The 21,653-nt window shown below is 43.8% G+C and overlaps 1 protein-coding gene across 1 annotated transcript in view; it reads right to left on the bottom strand.

Moving 5' to 3' along the window:
• Positions 1–4,308: 4,308 nt before the first annotated feature.
• LOC126531660 (ceramide synthase 1-like) overlaps positions 4,309–21,653 on the bottom strand; it is a 44,698-nt gene continuing 27,353 nt past the window's right edge. Inside the window, exons 6-7 of the mRNA XM_050179298.3 lie at positions 17,782–17,906; positions 4,309–13,562 (exon numbers count right to left, since the gene is read on the bottom strand). Coding sequence (XP_050035255.1) covers positions 13,430–13,562; positions 17,782–17,906 — 258 coding nt within the window. The 3' untranslated portion in view covers positions 4,309–13,429. The remainder of the gene's footprint in view (positions 13,563–17,781; positions 17,907–21,653) is intronic.

The following is a 21,653-nucleotide window of genomic DNA, read 5'->3' as shown; positions in this document are numbered from 1 at the left end:
TACCGCACATATTCAATGACTCAAGCTGGCAAAAGGTTCAGGCACATACACAGTGCATTCACGGCACAGCTCGCTAAAACACTGGCGTGAAAGGCGTTCATTGAAAGCGGCACGTACCCGATGCATTTGTGGCGCAGCCTGATAATACGTCGGTTTTCTGTCCTTGAGGAACCCTTGTGACGGGGATTTCATTCCGCTCATCACTGGATAAATGTAAGGGATCTTTTCCCTTTTTGTAGAGCGGCACATTCCCAGTGGCACATTCCCAGTGGCGCATAGCTAGTTACCCAAGTTGGCGTCAACGACGTTCATTCTATACCAGCACAGGCCGAGTGGCCAACACACAGACCACCCAGTGGTCCAAGTCGGTGTCAAAGCGTTTCTTCGAACAGCAGCACCTACCCAGTCCCGCATCTTACCCATGTCGGTGTGGAAGAGGTACTCTGCAGAGCGGCACATATGTACACATTGGCACACACTCAGTGACCTAAGTTGGTCTGATGGTCAGTTTCCAACCCTGTTCCCTCAGCACAGCAGCCCGATGCGCTACCCATTCGCCTACGGACCACCCAGTGACACAGGTAGGCGGAAAAGTGTTTAGATGCATACATAGATAGATACATAGATACAGACATAAATGCATAGATAGTCCCCAGAAAGTGCGTGAAGTGCCTAAGGAATGCTAACTCCTTAATATTATCCTATAAGCGTCTACCTGTTCTGAACCCATTCTGTACTTCCCCCAGTACAGCTGAACGCCTTTATAACGAAGTGCTTAGGGCCTCCAAAATCATTCGTTATACAGGTCACTTCGTTGTAAAAGTCGAATTATTGCTTAGTTATACACGTCATTAATGCGATCGTTGTAGGGGCGCTAGAATGTATATCATTTTACTACACTCACTTCGAGCCACAATTTTATGGTTTGCATTGCCATTCTATATTATCACCGACGTTGCAGCTGTAACTGACCTGTACGAGCATTCTTATCACCTTTGGTTTTGTAGATGAGGTTCATCTTGCTTTCACACCATCCAAACGAAATTTTCTTCGTTTTAACCACTTACTCTTTGGACCCAGCTGTTAGGTTAGTTGCAGTGTATGGGGATTTCATCGGGTCCTGCGGCCGTTTTAATCATTAGGGACATTTTCTTCAGTTTTTTTTTTTTTCAGTAACAGTTTTCCACGCTAAATTTCAATCTATAAGGCTTCCTTCCCTGTTGCTGGATCTGTCCGAGTCTGGACCACGCTATCTGTCTTGCCTCGTTCTCCCCATAGTCGTCGCCTTCAAAGTAGAGGTGTGCGAATACTCGAATACACGATTTCGAATCTAATAGAGAACGTCCGAATAATTTAATTCGTGGATGAAACAGCTAATATCCGACACCTCCGGTGAATTACCCGGCCGTGGTAGGCGTACCTTAACTGAGGCGCGCTACGTTCCCACGGCGCGCTTATCTTTATCCGTGCAAGGTTCGACTAGGTTGACCGGACCGGTCGAAACGATTAGCGCTACGCGAACAGTGGGAACAAAAGCAACGCGAGTGTCAAGCACCGAAGCACGTGTGAAGGTTCGAAGAAGCGCAAGCTAGCCGTGGGCCTCCCGATTTGAGAACTCTTTACCGCCGGCGGTCGACGCTTGCGGCGCCGAGTGACGCGATGCGCATTCCCCGGTTTTGTCTGTCACGCAGACCGGCCTTAACGAGCTGACAATAACCCGCAGAAACCGCCTGCCATAAAGATGGGAAAACCCTCCTGTTTCATATGGAAGAAAACTGGGAAGCAATACTTTCTAAACAATAGAAGGTTGCCGTTAAGCACGGTATGGCCCACTATTAAACGGAGAACTCCATTCAGAAGGGGGTAAAAAAGCACTTAATTCTATTTGACGGACGTTCCATCGATCGATGAAAAATATTTTCGAGACCTTCGTATACGAACCGAGTTGTTATCAGTGCTGGCATACTAATTTGGTGTTCCCTTTAATAAGAGCAGAGCATAAAGTACATGTCGATTCACACTTACTCAAGTTACTGATAGCTAGCAAGATTCTCGTCAAATATTGTGATTAGCCTCCGGAGCATGTGTAGCAGTGCTTCTTGCGCAAAATTTGGAAGCATAAAATTTTGTGTCAATTTTCTAATAATCGGTATTCGATGCGACGTTCGGCTTTTATTTCTTGTTTTGATTCGATTCGAAATCTACTGTTCGGTATTCAGTATTCGGTACACCTACTTCGAAGATGTTACTGTATGAATCCCTTATAACCGTTTCGCAAATTCTTAGGTGGCGCTCCGAGTGCCACGGTTCCAGAATCTTTTTGGTGCGCCTTTGCCTCTTCTGGAAATGTTACACACCAAATGTTCACTGGCACATTTAATTTTTTTTATTTTTATTTTTAGCAGTTATGTGTGGCGGCACCTGGTGGAAACAAAAACAAAAGAAATGACCACATCGCGCGAGTGATTTGAATAGCTCACGATTACGTTTTCCCCTTTACCACACTTCTTCGCTCGTGGCATCTAGCGATTTGAGACGATTGAAATGCACATCTCATTTGCACGCTAGTAAAGCGATAACTAACAAGGTTAGCGGGGGTGTAGGTCTATAAAATTATTCGCTTACACCGATTCCCAAATTGCGTATTTATTTTCTTAGCTTTCGGTGTTTATAAAACGGGTACTGTGTTTGTCACCGTAGGTTTTTTTTTTTTCGGTTATATTTGAATGAGAAATGTGGGTTGTGCATGCAACTGTCATCGCTTCTCCTGTCGGCCGGAATCCATAACGCTATCACGTGGACCGCACTCACCTTTGTGTTGCGCCCCAAAGGTAGCATAGCGCGCCCGGAACATTTACCTGGCAAAACAGAGCGTCTGGAGAACTATTTGACTGCCCATTATTTGACCTGTGGGACCCACATCGTTTCACTGAAGAGCAGCACACATTTTTTTAGGGCCTACCCATAATTAAAAAAAAAAAAAACTCGTTTTTCGTGCTGGTTGTATTTGCCAAGACTTATTTTGGAGCGGTTACCAATAGTTGAGAGATGTGGTACGTAGTCCAGTCTCGGCAACATAAAAGGAAATCTAACTTACAAAGTCAAGTTACCGCATGTTAAACATATTGTTGAAGATGTACAAGAACAACAAAACACAGAAAACAAGAATGTGGGGAGGAGTTACGCAACCTCCCCTGAAACGAGAGAGTGGACCCGCCCATGAACGCCCTCCGCGGTTATTTTGTCGCAATCATGCACGCATCCGCGGCCGCCATTGATATTTTACACTGTCTTTTTAGCTGCTGCGATTTCTGCAAATGCGATCGAGGCTTCTTTAGTCCGCGTCAGCGAAAATAAAGTAAACAAACTATAAACTGTTATTGTGAAAAGTTTTTTTCGTGTCTGAGAATTGGTTCCCTGTTTACGCCGCGTGTGCAATTTTGAAGAGAAATTCAGCATCTTCTAACATTAAAAGAAACTCCTCCGAACAATAAAAATATTGTTGGAACTAAGGGGCAGACGTCGCAACTCCACGCCCCCCCAACTGCCACCCACCCCGTTTGCCCCGAAAAAACTTCTGGCTACGCCACTGCAGTGAATTCCACGAATTTATTAAGTGTATGCCTTGAAACCGGGCCCTCGCAAGACAAGCGAGGCATTAAGTTACAGGTGTTCTCTGGCCTAAGTCGCAGCATGAGTGGGCCTGTCCAAACATGTGCCCCCAGCACTCCATGTAAGGTCCCCACATGAACACTGTTACTACATGTAGAGCAACTATGAGCTCCATGAACCCAGCAGCTCCTCCCGGTCAACCCACCTTTAGGACTACGAAGTTGTCTCGCCTAGAGAGACAACCAACGCCTCTCAGAGTTTCATCACCTAAAGAAATATCCAAGGCCCCATTATCTGGTTTTACAGCCACAAAAACACGAATGCACAAAAGTAACTATTACGTTTTCTATTAACCAGCACTAAGGGCTGCCAGCATACCGTTTTAAATTCATGGATCGTCGGTTTGCATGCAAGACATCGTGACGCATGGCTCAAAGTGCATATAGGCTTCGAAAGCCTGTCATGCCATGTCACGCATGCAAAGTAAGGCAGGTTGGAACACCACTAGTAGTATGCAGAAAAGCTCACTGGCTTACCTTCAGCAGCAACGAGGAAGGTGTGAGTGGTGCACTGCTACAGCATCCACGATGTCATGTGCTCGGCAATTATTAGTAATGAATAACACTACATTCGGTGTCAATAATGTCATGCGCTGGGGGAGAAAGGAAACATACGAGTTAGACAGATGACGTGTGATGACATATTCATACGCATTTATTTTCTCAGAAGGCTCCATTGCTTTGGACACCATGTCTTGTGGAAATAGCACTTCAGTACACGCGCAAGGAGAAACGGCAAAAGGCAGAGAACAAAAAGAAAAATACACGCTGCATGCAGCGCAAGCACACGCTTGGTTCCCGTGCTAGCAGTATAAGTAACACGCACAGCTCACATATAATGGATCTCAGTAAACGACACCGAAAGAATGAATTCTCTCTTGAGACACACATATCGTAAACACATTTCTGCCAATAGGAGACAAGGTGGAAAAAGAAAAGAACAACCATAGGCACCTAGAGAAAGGTGACATACAAATTGCGTCACCCAGTCCACACACACACACAAATGCACACATGCACACGTGAGAAAAGTCGGACTAGCTTTGTTTGTTGGTTTTCTTTTTCTACAGTTCTGCATCATTGATCACTGCTGTGGTAAAAAGGCAGGCAGTCAAAAGACGGCAACTGTGCCAAGAAGCAACAAGCGCAGCCCACACGCGCTGATCAGCCTGATCAGCATGGCATGTGGAAGCGGCAGCGTGCAATGTCACAGCCTCCAAGTTTTGGTACTTCAGTATACACACTTGATACGGCAGGCCCTGTACAGAAAGAAACTGGCAATAATGGCAGGCAGGAATACTGACGAATTTATCGCCTACAGGATACCGAATGTGTGCCTCAACACTGGAAGCTCTGAAAAGCTTGAGGATGGAAGACACCACGGAATCCAACACTCATTGCAAACATAGGCCGTTGCGTCATGAAAAGACAGCTGTGCACAATGTTCGTCTAAACAAAATGTCTTTTTGATGCTGCAGCACCTTGCCTTCAATAATTAAACGAGTTTAACAGATGTTCGCTGAGAGGCCAGAATCGAAGCACCAGCTAACATTGCACCACTTATGTTTCATGAGCAACCATAGTGTTCATTCGCATCGAAAAGAGCTAAAAATAAGTCTGGAAATGCCTATTCTGCTCTACTTTGATGGAGTTGGCTGCTTGGTAATTGCAAACACTTCTACTACAATGCGCACACAAGAGGCATTACCGAGACCATTGTGGCACTATTTATGCCAGACCCATACATTCTTATAGGATTGCACTGAGTTTATAGAACTGCACTGAATTTCACAGGAATGAGCTAAATTTCATTAGTGCCAAGTTTCATAGGACTGCATTGCATGGTGATTACCTTTGTGCCATAGCCCTGCTCAAGCACAGCAAGCACTGCAAGAAACCATTCTGACCAGGTGCAGCCAAGAAACAATAGAAAGAGCAAAAGACGTGAACCGTAATGTGAACTTCTGTGTCAAGCGCAGTGATGCCTAAGCCATACAGTGACACCCTGCTGACCGAACTGAACAACGTCCCATGGGCACAGTTTCTGTGCAGAGCCTGCCGTACCCTCAGGCACACCTGCCTTTCGCAGTCACAACAGGTGCAATCCCTGTAACAAAGCAGGTGTCAGGTGATGCACAAATGCATGCGCTTCGGTGGCCCGAAGAACCAAAATAGCTGGCCACCGTCAGGGCACTTTCGTCTCGACATCTTCTCTGGGAAGTCTGTGCACGTTACAGCTGCGTACAGAGCCAGCCCCTACAGGTCCGAAGTTTCCTAACAAGGCATCATGTTTCATCACAAGGAAAGACCACTTCCTGGAAGCCAGCAGAGGAAGCAAGCTGGGCCTTTGTTGAGCTTTTACTAAATAACACAGGGCCAGTGCCAAAAGAAATGTCTAATGAGAAGGTACACAACACGCTGGTGCTCACCTACCACCAGGAACAAGGAGACCCGCCAAAGCAATGACATTTACACGCACAACACATTAAAGTGCCAACAGTGTACCACCCAGGATGACCTTGGTGCTCAGAGATGAACCGATAACATAACCATCTACACATAAAGATAACACAATTACGATATGTGATCCACTCTTAGCAGTAGATGGCTTGGGTATACACGCAAAAGGAAGCTTTATAAAGGGCTCTTACAAAGGAACGACGCAGCCTGCCATGTACCCTTCAAAACAGATGCAATCATATTGCTGTGCAAAGGCTGTCACTAAGTATAGCTCCATAAAGGGGAGCCCACGCAGATACAGGCGCAGTACAATTGAAACATGCAATCAATGTTTTCACATGATATCAAATGTTTGTCAGCAGTGAATGCACAAGAAGCACTGCAGATAGAAAAGGCTTCCTGAATGTGCCGCCTTGCTAAAAATGGTGCCAGCTATGTAGTAGCATTACAATGAAACATGTTCTTCCTTCTTCATTTGTTTAGCTATAGAACCTTTCAAATCGTTGAGCATGTTTTATACATATAAAAGTTCTGCACATTAAATAGAGACAAGCCATTACCTCTAGAAACAATGAAACCACCAAAGAACATGGGAAATGAGCTATCTTAATATTACTGTACTTTCGATACATCAACACATGTCATTCAATAATGACACTTTTTCCCTTAAATTTACACTATGTTAAACTGACTACAACAGTACAGCAATCAAGTGCTTGAAAACTAGTTTTAAACAGTGCCTACAAGGTGAGCTCCTAATGAATGAAGTGACCTGTAGCAAATTTGAGTTTCCACGGTGTTAACGTCAGCCAATTAATGTGCACATATCTGGACAGGGAACATTCAAATTAAACATTAGTACTCATAAACATTTCAAATGTTCAGAAGAGCTTACTGCAGACAGCTCTCTCAGCAGGTTCACATTACAGAATAATTGCAGTCAGTGACCTGCTCAACACACAACAACGATGGATGCACTTAAAGGAACACTAAAGAGATACACTAAAGTAGTGTAGCCTGATAAGGTATTGTGTCAAAACTGCATTCTTGTTACTTTTGTGACAAGAGGTTGGTTACTACATGAAAAAATTAAGACCCAAAATTCTCTTTCTTTTTTTAATTTCCCACTAAAACCCCAGCACTGGTATGCAAGCGTGATTCACAGACTTCATATTTTTTTTCTCCCTTGCTTGGAAGATTATGGTGCAATAAAGGTCCTGAAAACTTGCTATGTTTAGCCCTCACCTTCTACAGAATATAGTGGTAGCCCACCTTTACTGATAAAAAATGAAATGGGCCCGGCCAGACGCCATCAATATCCTTGACGTCGGAGCGAGCTGGTGTAGGAACTGCATCAGCTCTTTTGATGGCTCTTTTTTGGTGTTGTGGAAGGGTAACTATAAAGCTCAATTAATTTTTCTCTTTAGTGTTCCTTTAAAAAAAAAGTAAATGGCACACAGAGGCATCTTATAAACATTGATGTCCAGACACAGCAGCTAATTTTCCCTTTGAAATCATTTAGCACAAAAAAGAACTTGACCAAGAAAAATGCCGCACATCTGAATTATCATGCTTGCGAGAAACAGAAACGCGGCTTGCCTTGCTCCAGTCCTTGTGCACCCGCCGCACCCACTGAAGACTCCAAAAAAGACGTGACAAAAGTGTCCCAGGAGCAGCCTGCTCCAGGAATTAGCTGTCACTCAAACAGTGCAAACACTAGTACCTACCAACAAGTGCACCCGACCGCCACATGCCATGCAAGGAGGCCCCAAAAGCCTCAATGTATATGCGGTGCAGCTGTAAGGGCTGCAGGCACAGCTGTACACCCTGTTGCCGAGGGGGAGGCCAAGCGAGGCACACAGTGCACCTACAGGTGACTACAGGGCAGCACCAGTGTGGAGCCTAGTCCACAGACCTTGACATAACTTCTCGAGACAGTTGGCCAGTGCTGACAGACAAACTAAGCACACTGCCGATGGGCATACTGCGAAATCCCAAGAAAGGGCTTCCCTACGCGTTTCGAATAATGAATGCAAAAGGTAGCATCAACCTATATGTAGAATGAAGCTACAAAGGAAATTTGTTCAGGTTTCTTGAAAAGAAATCATCATAGCTGAAGAAAGTTTCATCTTGCCCACACTCCCTTTCACAAATCTATCCTCAACTTGTGGGTTTTGACTAATACAACTGGGATAATCAGGCTCGCAATCAGTGCCGTCAATGCTGCAATCTACTTTCTACTTCATTTCTACATAAAGCACAAGCATGGCCACTTTGGTCATGTCAACAGACATGTGTGGAAAGCCTAGCTGTGAAATTTTTGGTAAAGCTTATGGAAATGCATGACATGCTTCCACTGAACTCGTCATGTGTACTTGACTTTGTGGAGCTTTCTGCAGACTTGCACAAATAGGCTTTGCAACCTAGCAATGCGCAGAGGAGATGGAATTTTCAGACAATGCTAAGTGCCTCTTTAGCTACAAGGCACACTTTGGAACATTACCTCGCCACTATTGTTAAAACATTGGGTTCTGCTCTGTAAGCAACACTAGTGGCCTTCCCTTTTTCAGATTCCCCACAATAAAGTGTACCAACATTGCCAAACATTATGATGTCATCCGGAGCAGTCCGCCCCAATTTTCTGATGATAAAGTTTCCATATTGTAAAGAGAGTCAGACAAACAAGCATGAGAGCAACCAACGTTTAAAAGAAGCCTTCCTTTGCTCATATCAGTGGTTTTTGCTGCAGGAGTGTATGGAGTTGGACTGGTTGGTTCAAGGCTGACATACAAAAAACAGTCCAGACAATAGGACAATAGCAAGATTAAGCATAATACAGCCTGTAATTCTAGCTGTTTGCTTGCCATCTACTTGTTTTTGTAATGCTGACATCAGTTCTGCTGAGGGCACTATCATTAAAAAGCCCAGTCTGGTGCAGCAAAACAGCAAATGAGATAAATAATGTAATTTCTTAATACTAAGCATAAAACTGACAAAGTAGATGTCAGGAGCAGTCTTTTAGCAGTTGCTGTAGCCTTTTCGTCTTTCCAATATTGTATTTTACACGCCTCAGTGTGTATAATGGTACTATTAAAAGCAAAAACCATCAGCTGATATGATAGAACATTGACCATGGATTTTTTAACCTTTTCCCCTACAGATGAGCTCAGCTTGTCAACCTACTTTTGCCAAAATTTCTTAACAAAAATACCAGTTCAAATCCACAACATTAGTCATTCTCTCTGCTCACATTGAAAAACAAGACCTGCACAAATTTATATACGGCTCTCTAAAGCAGCTCCTAAATGGTGAAAAGCGACTGTGCTGCCGCAAGTTCAGTTGAATACATAGACTCCTTTCACTATTTTCCCATGCACTGACCGCTGCAGATCATGTCACCTTATAAGAGACTGTTTCTTCTTATTTGAGCATCAAAAATGTGAGAACAGAATGCAACCCTCACAGAAATGTCTTCATTTTGCTAGATAAATGACAAGATGGAAACAGATTCTAATGAAAGCTGGCTGTAATACCTCATCTTCAGAAAAAGAAAGCACTAAAGTTGACATCATTACATTTTTGTGGACCAATGTTTCTTCCAAAGATATGCATCACCTCATTTCTGCTTTTGTTGGTGGCTCCACCAGTAAACCACTATACTAGCTACACGGAGCAATCTTGAGACATAAGCTTCACCGCTATGAGGTGAAGCCCACTTCCAGTAAACCATTGAAACTTGTGAGTACCAAATAACAAAGTTCTGCCGAATGAAGACTTCGGCATCCACTTACCCATTGAAAATGTGCATACGAGCTTCACGAATAAACTAATCAACATTTCTTTCTATGCTTTCCTGAAAGCTTTTGTAAAAGTACTAAGGCAATGATGAGTAGTTTGCTCATAGCTGCATGAAAAGGGAGAGAGCAAGTGAGAGAAAATGAAAAAGAGAAACTAAGTAATGTAGTGTAGTGTTCTATTAATGCTGCAGGAAGGTATTAAAATGACAGATTAAAGATGCCCCGAAGCTTTGATCAGCACATAGCATGATAGCCATAAGTGTTGCCTAAAGAAAGTAAATGTGCCAAAATAACAGGGTTGGGTTTCTCGAGATTCTGTGATAATAAAACGTAACACAAAGAACAACTCACTACAAGAGCACTCAGACTGGACTGAACTGCCAGCAAAGAAAAAAGATATCAATGGATGGCGCCTGAGAATATAGCTGTGATTAACAACACAACCATGAGGTTGTGAAACCCACGTAGACGTCTGTGCAACATACCTCCAATGATAGCCGCAATAATGGTGTTAATACTTCATAGTGAGCCATAGCGAACTATCCAATGCTGTAAGCAACAAGATATTCCGCATACTGGAAATGAACACCAGAAAAAGCAAGATTGCAGCAGGAACACCAGATCAGGGAATGGATACTGAAGCAATGAAGAAAACTGGCCAGTTTGTATGCGTTCACGACAGATAGTGTAAGTAAGAATAGAAAAAGTGCATGTCCCACCTCCTTTCCCTGGACTATTCTTGCTTGCGATATCTATCATGGGCAGATACTAACTCCAGCCATGATTAAGTGCCACTATTGTGGCCTCCTTGAGATCAGTAAGCCTTCATGGCAATCATTGCACAGAATCCTATATTGATTTTAGTAGCAAGTTGACAGCTGCTGACCTCAAAGTGAAAGCATAGTGAGTGAGCCCAGAGAACATTCGGCGCATGCTTGTCCTCAAGGAGTAGCCCCCACTAGAATTTCTCTTTAAAGAAACAACAGTTGTGAACTGACATGAGCAGAGGAAAGGTCTCAACTGGCCTCCTGGGACAGCAAAGCGGACAGACTACTCCAAGGCAGAAGCAATGAAAACCATAGCAAGGCTGCTGGCAGCCCATTCGCTACCCGAGCTTGGGGATACCAGTTGTAGTTGCATCTCAAAAGCTGCAAAAGCATTGTTTTAGGTGCCGTCTTACTTGTTTTCTCACTCTGAAGTCCTTTCACCATATTTGCTTCATTCACTGAGGCGAACCTGACCGCAAAGATATCACTGTGGTATCTGGTTCTAAATGAAAAAGAGATAAGAAAGTGGGTCACTACATTTCACCGCCTGCATATGTTTGAAAGCAAACTACACCTCGTGTAATTTCCAGAAGCGGAAAACACTGTTGTGTCGTGGTACCAACCACAAGGTATAGCACTGGCAGATTGCTTCAGAAATTGAAACAGCAATAACAGGTAGACTAGTTTGATGGAACAGTTAAGGTCATCCAATGAAAACTGCATTGACTGAACTGTTGGTTTTGAGGAAGCATAGCAGGTATTTCAAGTTTCAGATGCTCATGCCATTTTTGCTGTGCAAGTAAAATCCATGATCTATGCCCCGACTCCACCTGCGGCTGCTATTCAGACAAAGTTGTGCACCTTGGGTCAAAAGATACAAAGAGAGAGACGCACACATGCAAAATTCTAATACAGCAGCGGACCGCCTAAGGCGCACAAATCAACACCACCAGCTTAAACGTCATGCAAGAAGGACACCAAAGAGAATAGAACACCTAGACAAAAAAGAAGTATCTAAACAGTCACAGCTTAAATGAATGGGAAAAGACACTAAACCAGAAACGACTGCACAAGCAAATTTTCTACTTTCTCTCAGCCCTAAGCTGTACTCGTAATGCGTTAGTTGCCTCTACCCAATTTAGGGCAATATTACATGTTAGGTTAAACAAAAAGCACAGAACAAGGATGACAGATGAGAGCAGGCACAGCCCACTGAAAATGGTCCAGGGTTGAGTGCGCTCTGCTGGTGCTTGCCATTCTGTTTCCAGTACAATTCAGCCCATGCACTCGCAAGCAGATTTTTGTTGTGATCCTCCGAATCCGAGCGGACCGATTCTAGCGGTACTCTGGGTCCAAGTAAGAGATATCTTGCATTAACCAAACAGCCAGCTGCTTTTTTGAAGCAGTGAGAGGGAAGGAAGTGAAAGGTGAGGGAAACTTCCAGGGAAGCAGCCAGCAATACCACCGCCTCTGGCTGCACTTGGATGGCATTGTCGCTGTGAATGGATCAACAGTCCTCTTTGCTAGCGCAACCACAGGAAGAGGTGAGGTCACATGACCAATAACTGGCCAGATTTATCATCTGCTCCAACAGTGATACTAGGAGGGCCTCTCAGCGCTATAATCTGGAGTTGGGTGATCACAAATAATGATCCGAACGTAGCCAGAGGACCCTTTTCCAACCATCTGAACAAGATCATCCTTTTCGGAACACACTAGAGCGCTCAAAAATGACCCTCTAAAAATGATGTTAGTGTCATATCGCTTGAGCAAGAGCCACAAAAGAGCTTCGTGCCTAAGTTCCTGTAACTCCTTATACACCCATACATATTTTTTTATTCTTTCACTAAGCAAGCACTAAGCTTGAAAGCATACTATCTATTTGCTTGACTCCAGTGCCGCCTTTAGTTTGAGAATGTACAAACTTATTTGGCGAGTCGCCTAACAGAATGAAGAAGCTCAGGAGTTAAATGTGCAGATGTTATTTGTAAGACCCCTAAGTTTTTCTCTTAGACATAAAAAATATCAACTATTAAAATTGATTAGAAAACATTGCTATTCAAATCCTAAATTACCGCATTCTTTCTCAAAATGCTGTTTCTTCCTTAATCACTACACATGGGCTCGGCTGCTGCCAGCAACTGTGCCAAGGTGCCTCAAAAGGCTGCAAATCAAACTTGGCATATCCCAGAGGTGCACCGTGCCATTTGGTCAAAATGACATAGGCAAAAACACACTCAACTGTGTGATCCCTTCAAAAAAGTGCTTCTCTTAATAAGACACAGCGCAGAACACACAGAAATAGCATAATACTTCCAAACTTGCTTATAGCCAAGTGTTTAGAGAGAGCATTTGTTGGAAGCGCAAGGCAGTGCACACAATAACATCGTATCTAACATTGCACAAATGTTGATGCAGAGCTGCTGCTGCGGTGGCAGCCCTCAGTGGTGTGCTGCTAAGTGTACTCCTCCTCGTGAACCACTTTTTTGAAGGAATGCCTTTTTGAAAAATTTACGCGTGCCAATTACACTAGCACGGCATGGCGTGCCTTGAGTAACAGTAGCAGAGTGCCCACGCCTGGCTGTTGGTTTCTTATGTCTGAACACTTCAAGCAGACGTGTGTGGCCAACGTAGAAAGTGGCCCCTCCTGCCATTTTCTGAGCTCGACATGCATAGGGCAGCCGATCCTAGGACAATTGACAACAGGGGAGTGTGACCTGGCCACTGTGGTCGGCTAAGAGCCATTCTGTGGCTGCGCTTGTGTGTGGCGCTCACGCACACCTCCATGCCAGCCGTTCTGGAAGCCATTCTCCGGTTTGGCCCCATCACCTTGGCTCAGTGGTCGTAGGACAACAGCTTCATCAGACCTGCAGGAGTGGTACTACATTTTAGTGCCTTTTTTGCTATTGGAGAGTGGTTTTGATGTCCTTGTAGCAATTAAAACCTACTAAATATATAGGTGTTCTTAAATTCTTGAACTTTCAAAAGAATAATGGCATTTACACCCCAAAAGCTGCACAGCAGGCCATGACAGACACTGTAATGTACGGCTCCAAGCTACCATACATACCCATGCAAGGCTCGCACTTTTCTTTATTTTTTCTTTCTGGTTTTTTACAGGGTGCAAGCCTTACATGAGGCAGGCTTATGGTTACTCACTGAAGCTTCAAACTGCGCTCAGACCGCTATACAGAACAGTTCTATAAGCAGCCCAATATGATCACTCTTATTCAGTCGTCCGCATCGCTTCCGCTGCCTTTGCCATTTGACGTGTTCACCTCAGTGGCACTTTCCTAAAGCTTGTCGTGCTCCTTTCTATACATTACTGTTCGAGATTCATGTCACCTTGAAACACATGACGACAGACTCAAATGAAACCGTTTGCCATGCATTTAAAATCCACACACATGTACTTGTGACAATACCATCTTAACACTTTCGTTAACGCAAGAAATGTGCTTATTTTCAGTATTTTTATGTTCTTATGTTTTATTTCAAGACTTAATACAGTCGACTCTCACTACAATGGACCCTGACAATTCGACAAAAAATATCCGTTTTATCCAAAATCCGTAATATCCAAACCACCTCACTTTCAAAACTTTCGTTGCGATGTCTACCAACTTTATTGAAATGATTGAATGACAAAATTTCAAAGTAAAAAAAAAAATAGTCGCAGTTTCGTTGAAGAGGCGAAGCATCAATTGCAATAGTACAATAGCAAATTAAGCAAGATAAGCACGGCAGCAGCAGCAAGCGAATTGACCTTCGTGCTGTCTCTCACTTCAACGCGAACTAAACGTAGAAAACACAGCACATACGAAGCTACCGGAACTGGGTGCACTTTGTCCACATCGCCGATCGTTCGTCTGCGCCGTAAGCAGCAGCCGTCAGAGTAGAACCCTCTCTCTCTCTATCCTTCCCCCTCCCTCATCTTGCCTCGCGCGCAAAAGAAGACAGCGCGTTTTCGTCCCACCTTCCTCCCTTGCACGTGCAATATTGAGCCGCGATCGTCAGCTGACCCTAGCAAGTCAGTGTCAGGTGTCGACACGGCAAAATTACATTTTATATGCCCAATTTTGAAAAAAATTGCTGCTAGTTTCATCCGCTGTAGCCAATAGTGCATTGTAACACAGTCCATTAAAAGCGAAATTCTTTGCATAAATAAACTAGGTAGAACAAATTAAGGCTGAAATGTGGTCCATTCTATCCGATAGTCTGTTTTACACGGGTCCGTTGTAACGAGCGTAGACTGTAGTCACAATGTATACCACAATATATAAAATACTAATAGACTGATTACTGTTGTTTTGAATAGATGTAAAGCAATAGTAATTGCTCTGACAGTTTTTGAGAATTGTTATGTGAAACTTCAAAGAGGAGGCGCCAAGGAGGAACACAAATGAAAGTAATAATTTACTATTTTTAGTATAAGTATGGAGGGTAAAAGAAATCTGAAATATGCCAAATATGCATCTGGCTCCTAGTTCCAAACTTTTCTAAGTTAGATTGTGCAAAAAAAATTATTATGAAGATTTGTTGCTGTCAATGCTGGCCATAGTGATGGCCATGCTATGTGGGAAAGCAGCAGTTTCACAAATGTGGAAACGGAATAAGTTCCTATTCTACTACGAGCATTTTCTTTTACTCATCGTAGCTGGCACCTCTTAAGTTTTTACTGCATTCTTTAGGCTCACGAAACAATGGTTATCAGGTCAGGGAGCACGCAGAAGCCTCCTCATACTTGATGATTGAGTTCGATCATCTTTTCTACACAAGCAAGGTGGTCTAGTGTATGTCCAACTAGCGCTGGAGCTTCCAAATGCTTTGTTCTGTTCCTGTACGGTGCTGTACAGTAAAAGGGAGTGTTGCACAGTATTGTACAGTAATGAATGAGGGCTCCTGCACAGGTGGTTTTAAAAATGTAAGAGATTGACTGCTAATTAAGCTTCAGTAGAAGGTCAGTCTGAAATTGACTGTGTGCTTATGTGTAAGTGAAAACCCCACATGACGGGAAGGATTGCTTGTAATAATTTGTACATACGCTGTCTAAATGCTGATGGGTAAAAGCAACCCACGGTGGGAAAAATGAAGTTGCATTTGATATTAGTCAAACACAATCATTAAAATAAGATGCATTTATGAACCTTTCCCGTTGCCTGAGACATCAGTAAAACAGCCTAGATGTAAGATGAGAAGCAGACAACCCGATAGAAGCTGCTGTGTCTTCACTGCTGCTGTCATTTAAAAATTATGTTGTTGTGTTGAACAAAGCATAAATGTTGTGTCGGTTTATTTAGGAAGTGCTAGGAGGACTGAAGGCAAGCTTCAAAGATGCCATCGGTTGAAGATTTATATTTCCAGACTCCTTGATCTACCAAAAATGGCCACTCTTACAAACAGTTAAAGTTCAGTCACCATTTAAGGCAGTGCATGACGTTGTTAACCTTTTGACGGTCAATGACGTAAACATACGGCGCCGCGAACAAGTCCGAAAATGGTCGATGTCGTATATTTATGGCCCCGTCTGTACGTTTAAAAAGTGTGCCAACTTCCTAACTTTTTCTTTTCTGTCATGTGCTGCCACTATGTGGGGATACAGGGAATTTTTTTGCGCGCCTACCTCTCTCGGTTTTCGTTGCATGGTTTGCTTTAGCGCTAGTTTGCTCACGCGCGGGCGGGCGGCCATTTGGATTTTGTTTCACGGGCGGTTTCGGCTTTTTGTGCTTGCGAAACTGATGGCTATCTTGTTCCTAATCGCTCAAAGGGCGACCACTTGCTTCTCGCTCGTTTAGTGCTCACAGGGGTATGCATAGGAACGATGCCGCCGTGCATGCGTTTCCGTTTCTTTTCTTTTTTTTTTAAGACTGGCGAAAAATAATTGCCCTAGCTGGTTGACGATAAGATGAAGATTAGCGGAAGTTTGTCACACGTGTCTTTTTTTGATGGGCACACAACCAAACAGTTTTCTTGAGTGCGCGCACCTACGCAGTTCGATTACGCTATGGACGTACGTATTAGTGTAAGAGCAGGAACATTTGAGGCTCGCGAAATATTCTCGTGTATGGATTTTCAAAGCCTTGAGCTATTTGCATAAAAATACCTAAAATTTTTAATTCTGATATGTTTATTTCCTTTTTTATTGTTGTTATCATGAATGAAGAGTGCATATATACCAATGCAAAAGATTCTTTTTCTCACTTTACGGTCACCCTAGAAAAATTACGGTCAATTTTTTTCGAAATAAGTCCCCAAGAAGAATCGGAATCTGCAATAAAACAACTCGACCCGGGGCGGTCGCATATGGCGAAAAAAATCGGCCCTCAAAGGGTTAATAGAATAGTAATTCCAAAGGAAATGTTTAGCAGTACATAGAAAACACTCTGATCGAATTGATCGATTTCGATAGGCATGGTAAGGAACGAGTTAGTGCACCTGAAAGCACGGTGTAGCCAAACCCACTAAACAACACTCCTCAGCACAGCCAATGCCACTGAAGCAAGCTGGATCAATGCTGTGTGATCGCTATCTTTTGAGATATACCATTTCTGGTAGGACAAGAGCTAGTGCCATCTAGTACCAGCTTGTAAAAGTTTGCCATGCACACCAGGTACGCATGTGACACTTAGTGAAGCTTGTTTTCCGAATTTTCGCACTCCAGGATAGGGATGTAGGCCTTACACAAGGACAGGCTTTACACAAGTAAATACAGTAATTTTGACAATCTGTATTTCTTTGAAATGCTTCCGTAAATCTATAAATGCATGAGCTTTATTATCTGCTGCATGTTCTGTCTTCATCATAATGTGACCACCATGTCCTAAGAAATGAAACGACGAAACATGCTTTTGCTTAACTGCTGGCACTGCTAACACACTGTCTTCTTGTATCCCACCTTTTATGCTGTGCCAGCAAGTACGTCTGCTGAACTCTCCAAACTTGCCAACTCTATCACCGTGCATTCTCCTGCCGTTGCATTCAACAATGAACTGCTCTAATTAACCAAAGCATTGATGGCAGAGCACCGAGTTCTTTAGGTGCCTCGTTAAACGGTGCTCCAAATGCTAGAAGATGGCTGGTACTCACGTTCGGTGGTGGCCATTGCTGGCAGATGGTGAAGAGCACAACTTCTCAGCCACGTCATACTCTCGTGTGTCATCCAGCTCCTGGATGTCGCCCGTCAGCACTCGCACCGTGAACAGCACGATCAGCTGCATCGCAGACAACGCCGGAGCATGAGCATCTCAGTGTTGTTCACTTCAGGCAGGGTGAACAGGCAGATAGCCTTTCTTTAAATTAAATTACATTATGGAATTTTACGTGCCAGAACCATGATCTGATTATGAGGCACACCGTTGTAGGGGACTCGGGATTAATTTTGACCACCTGAGGTCACAGGTGCTTTTGCATTTCGTCCCCATCAAAATGCAGCTGCCGTGGCTGGAATTTGATCCCGCGACCTCGTGCTTAGCTGCACAACACCAAAGCCACTAAGCAACCACGGCAAGTGTGGTAGCCTTTTGGAACAAGCGTAAGAACGTCTTGCAACTTGTCCCAAAAATGGCCCGAAATAGGTTGAGCAAAGCATTCATTTAAAAAACCAATTGGTTTTGTGCAAAATACAGAGGGTTGCATAAATAGAAGCACCAGATATACATTCATTTTCCAGCTGAGCTGCTAGTTAATTTGAGCTCAAGCTTTGCACAAAAATAGCGTTATATATTGGGTATCATTTAAAGTTATGTTTATGAGCATTACGGGCCTGTTTTGTTCACAACAAAGATGAAGTGCGTGTAATCTGCAATTACGTCACTAAAAAAAATTATAATTTTGCTGCAAGGAAACGGTGGGACCATCTGCCACCAGTACAGTGAAGGACGCATTTAACCATACTAGAGACAGATGGTGCCGCCATTTTGTTGTAAAAAAATCAAAATTTTTTTGTGCATCGCTGCAGACAACACACACTACAGCTGTATTGTGAACAAAACAGGCTAGTATTGCTTGTACATGTGGACTCTATTAAACTGAACCTACTGCTAAATGCTACCTCTGTGCAAATTTTGAGTGAAAATCAAAGGGCGAATTAGCTGGAAGATTCATGTGCACCTGCCACTCCTATTTATGAAAGAATTATTATACAAAGTCAAATGTGAGAAATACACCAGGAAAGAGGCTGTCAAAAAATAAAACCTAAAATAATTTTAGCATTCGAGCAACTAAATGAAGTCATGTGTATGGAGTTTAGTAAGCTGAAGCAAGTCTGAAATATGTGCTTTGCCCTGCGGTAAGCAGTACCTGATGATCATGCCTTGTAGCATTCAGGCAATTTGCACACCTTAGTGACCAATTAATCAAGATGCAATAAACTGTATGCCAACTATGGCCCTCTGCAACAATTAAGCCCACACTGGCATTGTTTCCTTAGCAGTATTTTGATATATCATATTTTTGAAGGCAAAATTCAAAGAAAGATTTGCCAGTAAATAAAACACATTTTTTATGCAGCAACATAAGGACAATTGGTCACATGGTATACAATGAAAATCAGTCTGAGCATTATCACAAGAGGTTTGCATAACCAATGCTAAAAAGCCAAATTGTTTAACTTGATTCTCCTTTCCTTCCTTTTTCTTATGTACTGCATCAATGGGAAAATAAACAAGCATACTTAGCCTTCTAATATACATCCAAGGATCCAGCTCAGCTTAGCCTGATTTACAGGATGAACACCAAAGACAAACATTAGGTGTATTCCAATTCTGGCCAGCACTGAAGCCAGTCAACCTTCATGTATATGAAGACAACTTTGCAGCCAGGTATTAAAACACATTTGGAACATGCCTCTGTGATTTGATGCCACCTCATGTCAACAAAAATATAAGAAAAACAAATATCAGCTCTACATTTTAACACTTCATGCTTGCAAACCCTAGAAAAACATAATGTGGTCTAGTTTTACCCTTTCAGTGTCACTGACGTACCAGTACATTTTCCACTTTCTCCACTTGGATGTGTGCAGTAACATGAAGTTGGAGAGCTCCGAGGTAGTTCCGCCGTCTGCTGTATACTTCTAGAAGCATATTTTCTCCTCTCTCCATGTTTGCTCAGTCTGGGTTTTTGTTAGTGCACTGCGGAACATGCCCCTTCATGTGCGTGTTTGCGTGCGCATCTGCAGGTGCAAGGGCTCCCACACTTGTACAGCGCTACGACAGTGATTCTTCATTCAAATATTCGTGCCACCATACAAAGTCGCCAATCTTGCATGTTTCTGCTATCTGTTGTAGGTTTACATAATTGCTGTCTTGCTGTCTTCGCTATGGCACACCTCTTTCCCAGTGACAAGGGTGCTCCTTTCATCAGTGTGCTTCCTCCAGGATTGCCCTGCACTCTGTCGTATCTCTTTCATCCGTTGCTCTCTTTTTTATCTGTTTCTCTCTTTTCTTTGATTGGTCAAGTTCCAACAAATGAAAGCGATCCTTTCTTGAGCATGGCCATGTGATCACTTTGAGATGGCTGCTTGCTTAGAACCATCAACTGTTGATTGGAGTGGTGGCTCTTTCCCGACTAGGAATACGAGCCATGCTTGGACTCACACGAGCCAAACTTGGAATAGAACAAGCCCAAGCTTGAGAAGTTCGACCATGTCGAATTCTGACTCGGACATAGTGGCACCACAGCAGAAGAGTGCGCGTCAAAACTAAACTAGGTAGGAAATAAGTAATAAAGCTAGTACTGTGAAAACCATACAGAATGCATTTGCCATCATGTGTATCATTTTTTCCTTCCACATAACCAAAAATAAACTATGGCAAGACATCGGCATTTTGATCTACGATAACAAAGTGGCGCCTAGCACGCAGCTACGTGCACTGCACGCTCGAGCCACCGCTCGAACAAGAAACGATCGAGTCAGCTGCATTCAGTGATTTCGTCTGTGTTCAACTGACGAGTAATAAAGAATGTGGGAGATCATAAACCACACATCTTCCCACAAGTGGTGACCACGGACACCAGACGGCAACATACCACCTGCTCATCCATCTGATGCAAGGCCGTTCTCATTTTCTGGGCTTCGTTGGTAGAAACCGCTTGCCACAACAGACCATGGACACCGCACCTTGCGACGATGCCTCAACGAATGCCACGGCCACCAACCCTGTCGCCGCCAAAATCAAGCTACCCTAATTCTCGCACGAAGACTCAGAACCTTGGTTTCTGAGCATCGAGCTACTTTATCGATGGCATCGCATGACATCACAAACCGTGAAGTTCGACCATGTCATCAGTGCGTTACCGCCTCCCATCATTGCCATCGGCAGGAATATTCTCCACTCCCCGCCTCCTCAAAATCCGTACGATGTTCTGAAGGCCGAACTCATATGCCGGACATCTGAGTCGGAATAGCGCAGACTGCAGCAACTGCTCACCGCAGAGGAGCTTGGTGACAGAAAAGCTATGGAGATATTGCACCACATGTAGCACCTCATCGGAGACTGCTCTGCCGCACTGGATACCTCCATCCTGCATGAGCTGTTCCTGCAGCGACGACCTTAGCAGGTATGGATGATCTTGAGCACATCGTCATCCGAATCGCTTGACTCACTCACACAGATGGCTGATAAGATCATGGATGTTGGTACACCTGCACTTGCTGCCATCGAGAGACCCTGCGCTCAATCACGTGATGCACCACTCCGTGATGATCGCTTAGACCATCTCCTCACCGCCTACGAGATGCTCAATCGCAAGATCGACCAGCTGACCACCCAAATGAACTTGCTCAAGGCCAACCATCAACATAGCGCATCACGCAATCGCCGCCACTCCCGCAGTCGTGTCAGTTCGCCGAGTACCCACCGCAGCGTGTCCTGATACCACCACCGGTATGTAGTCCACGTTCATCAGTGCCGCAAATCTGCACGTTTGTGGGAAACGCGCCAACCTCACACTGAAGG

The sequence above is a fragment of the Dermacentor andersoni genome, chromosome 5, assembly GCF_023375885.2.
Source record: "Dermacentor andersoni chromosome 5, qqDerAnde1_hic_scaffold, whole genome shotgun sequence".
In the NCBI taxonomy this organism is placed as follows: domain Eukaryota; kingdom Metazoa; phylum Arthropoda; class Arachnida; order Ixodida; family Ixodidae; genus Dermacentor; species Dermacentor andersoni.
The sequence above is the reverse complement of the archived record's forward strand: the minus strand, read 5'-3'. Positions and strand labels throughout refer to the sequence as shown.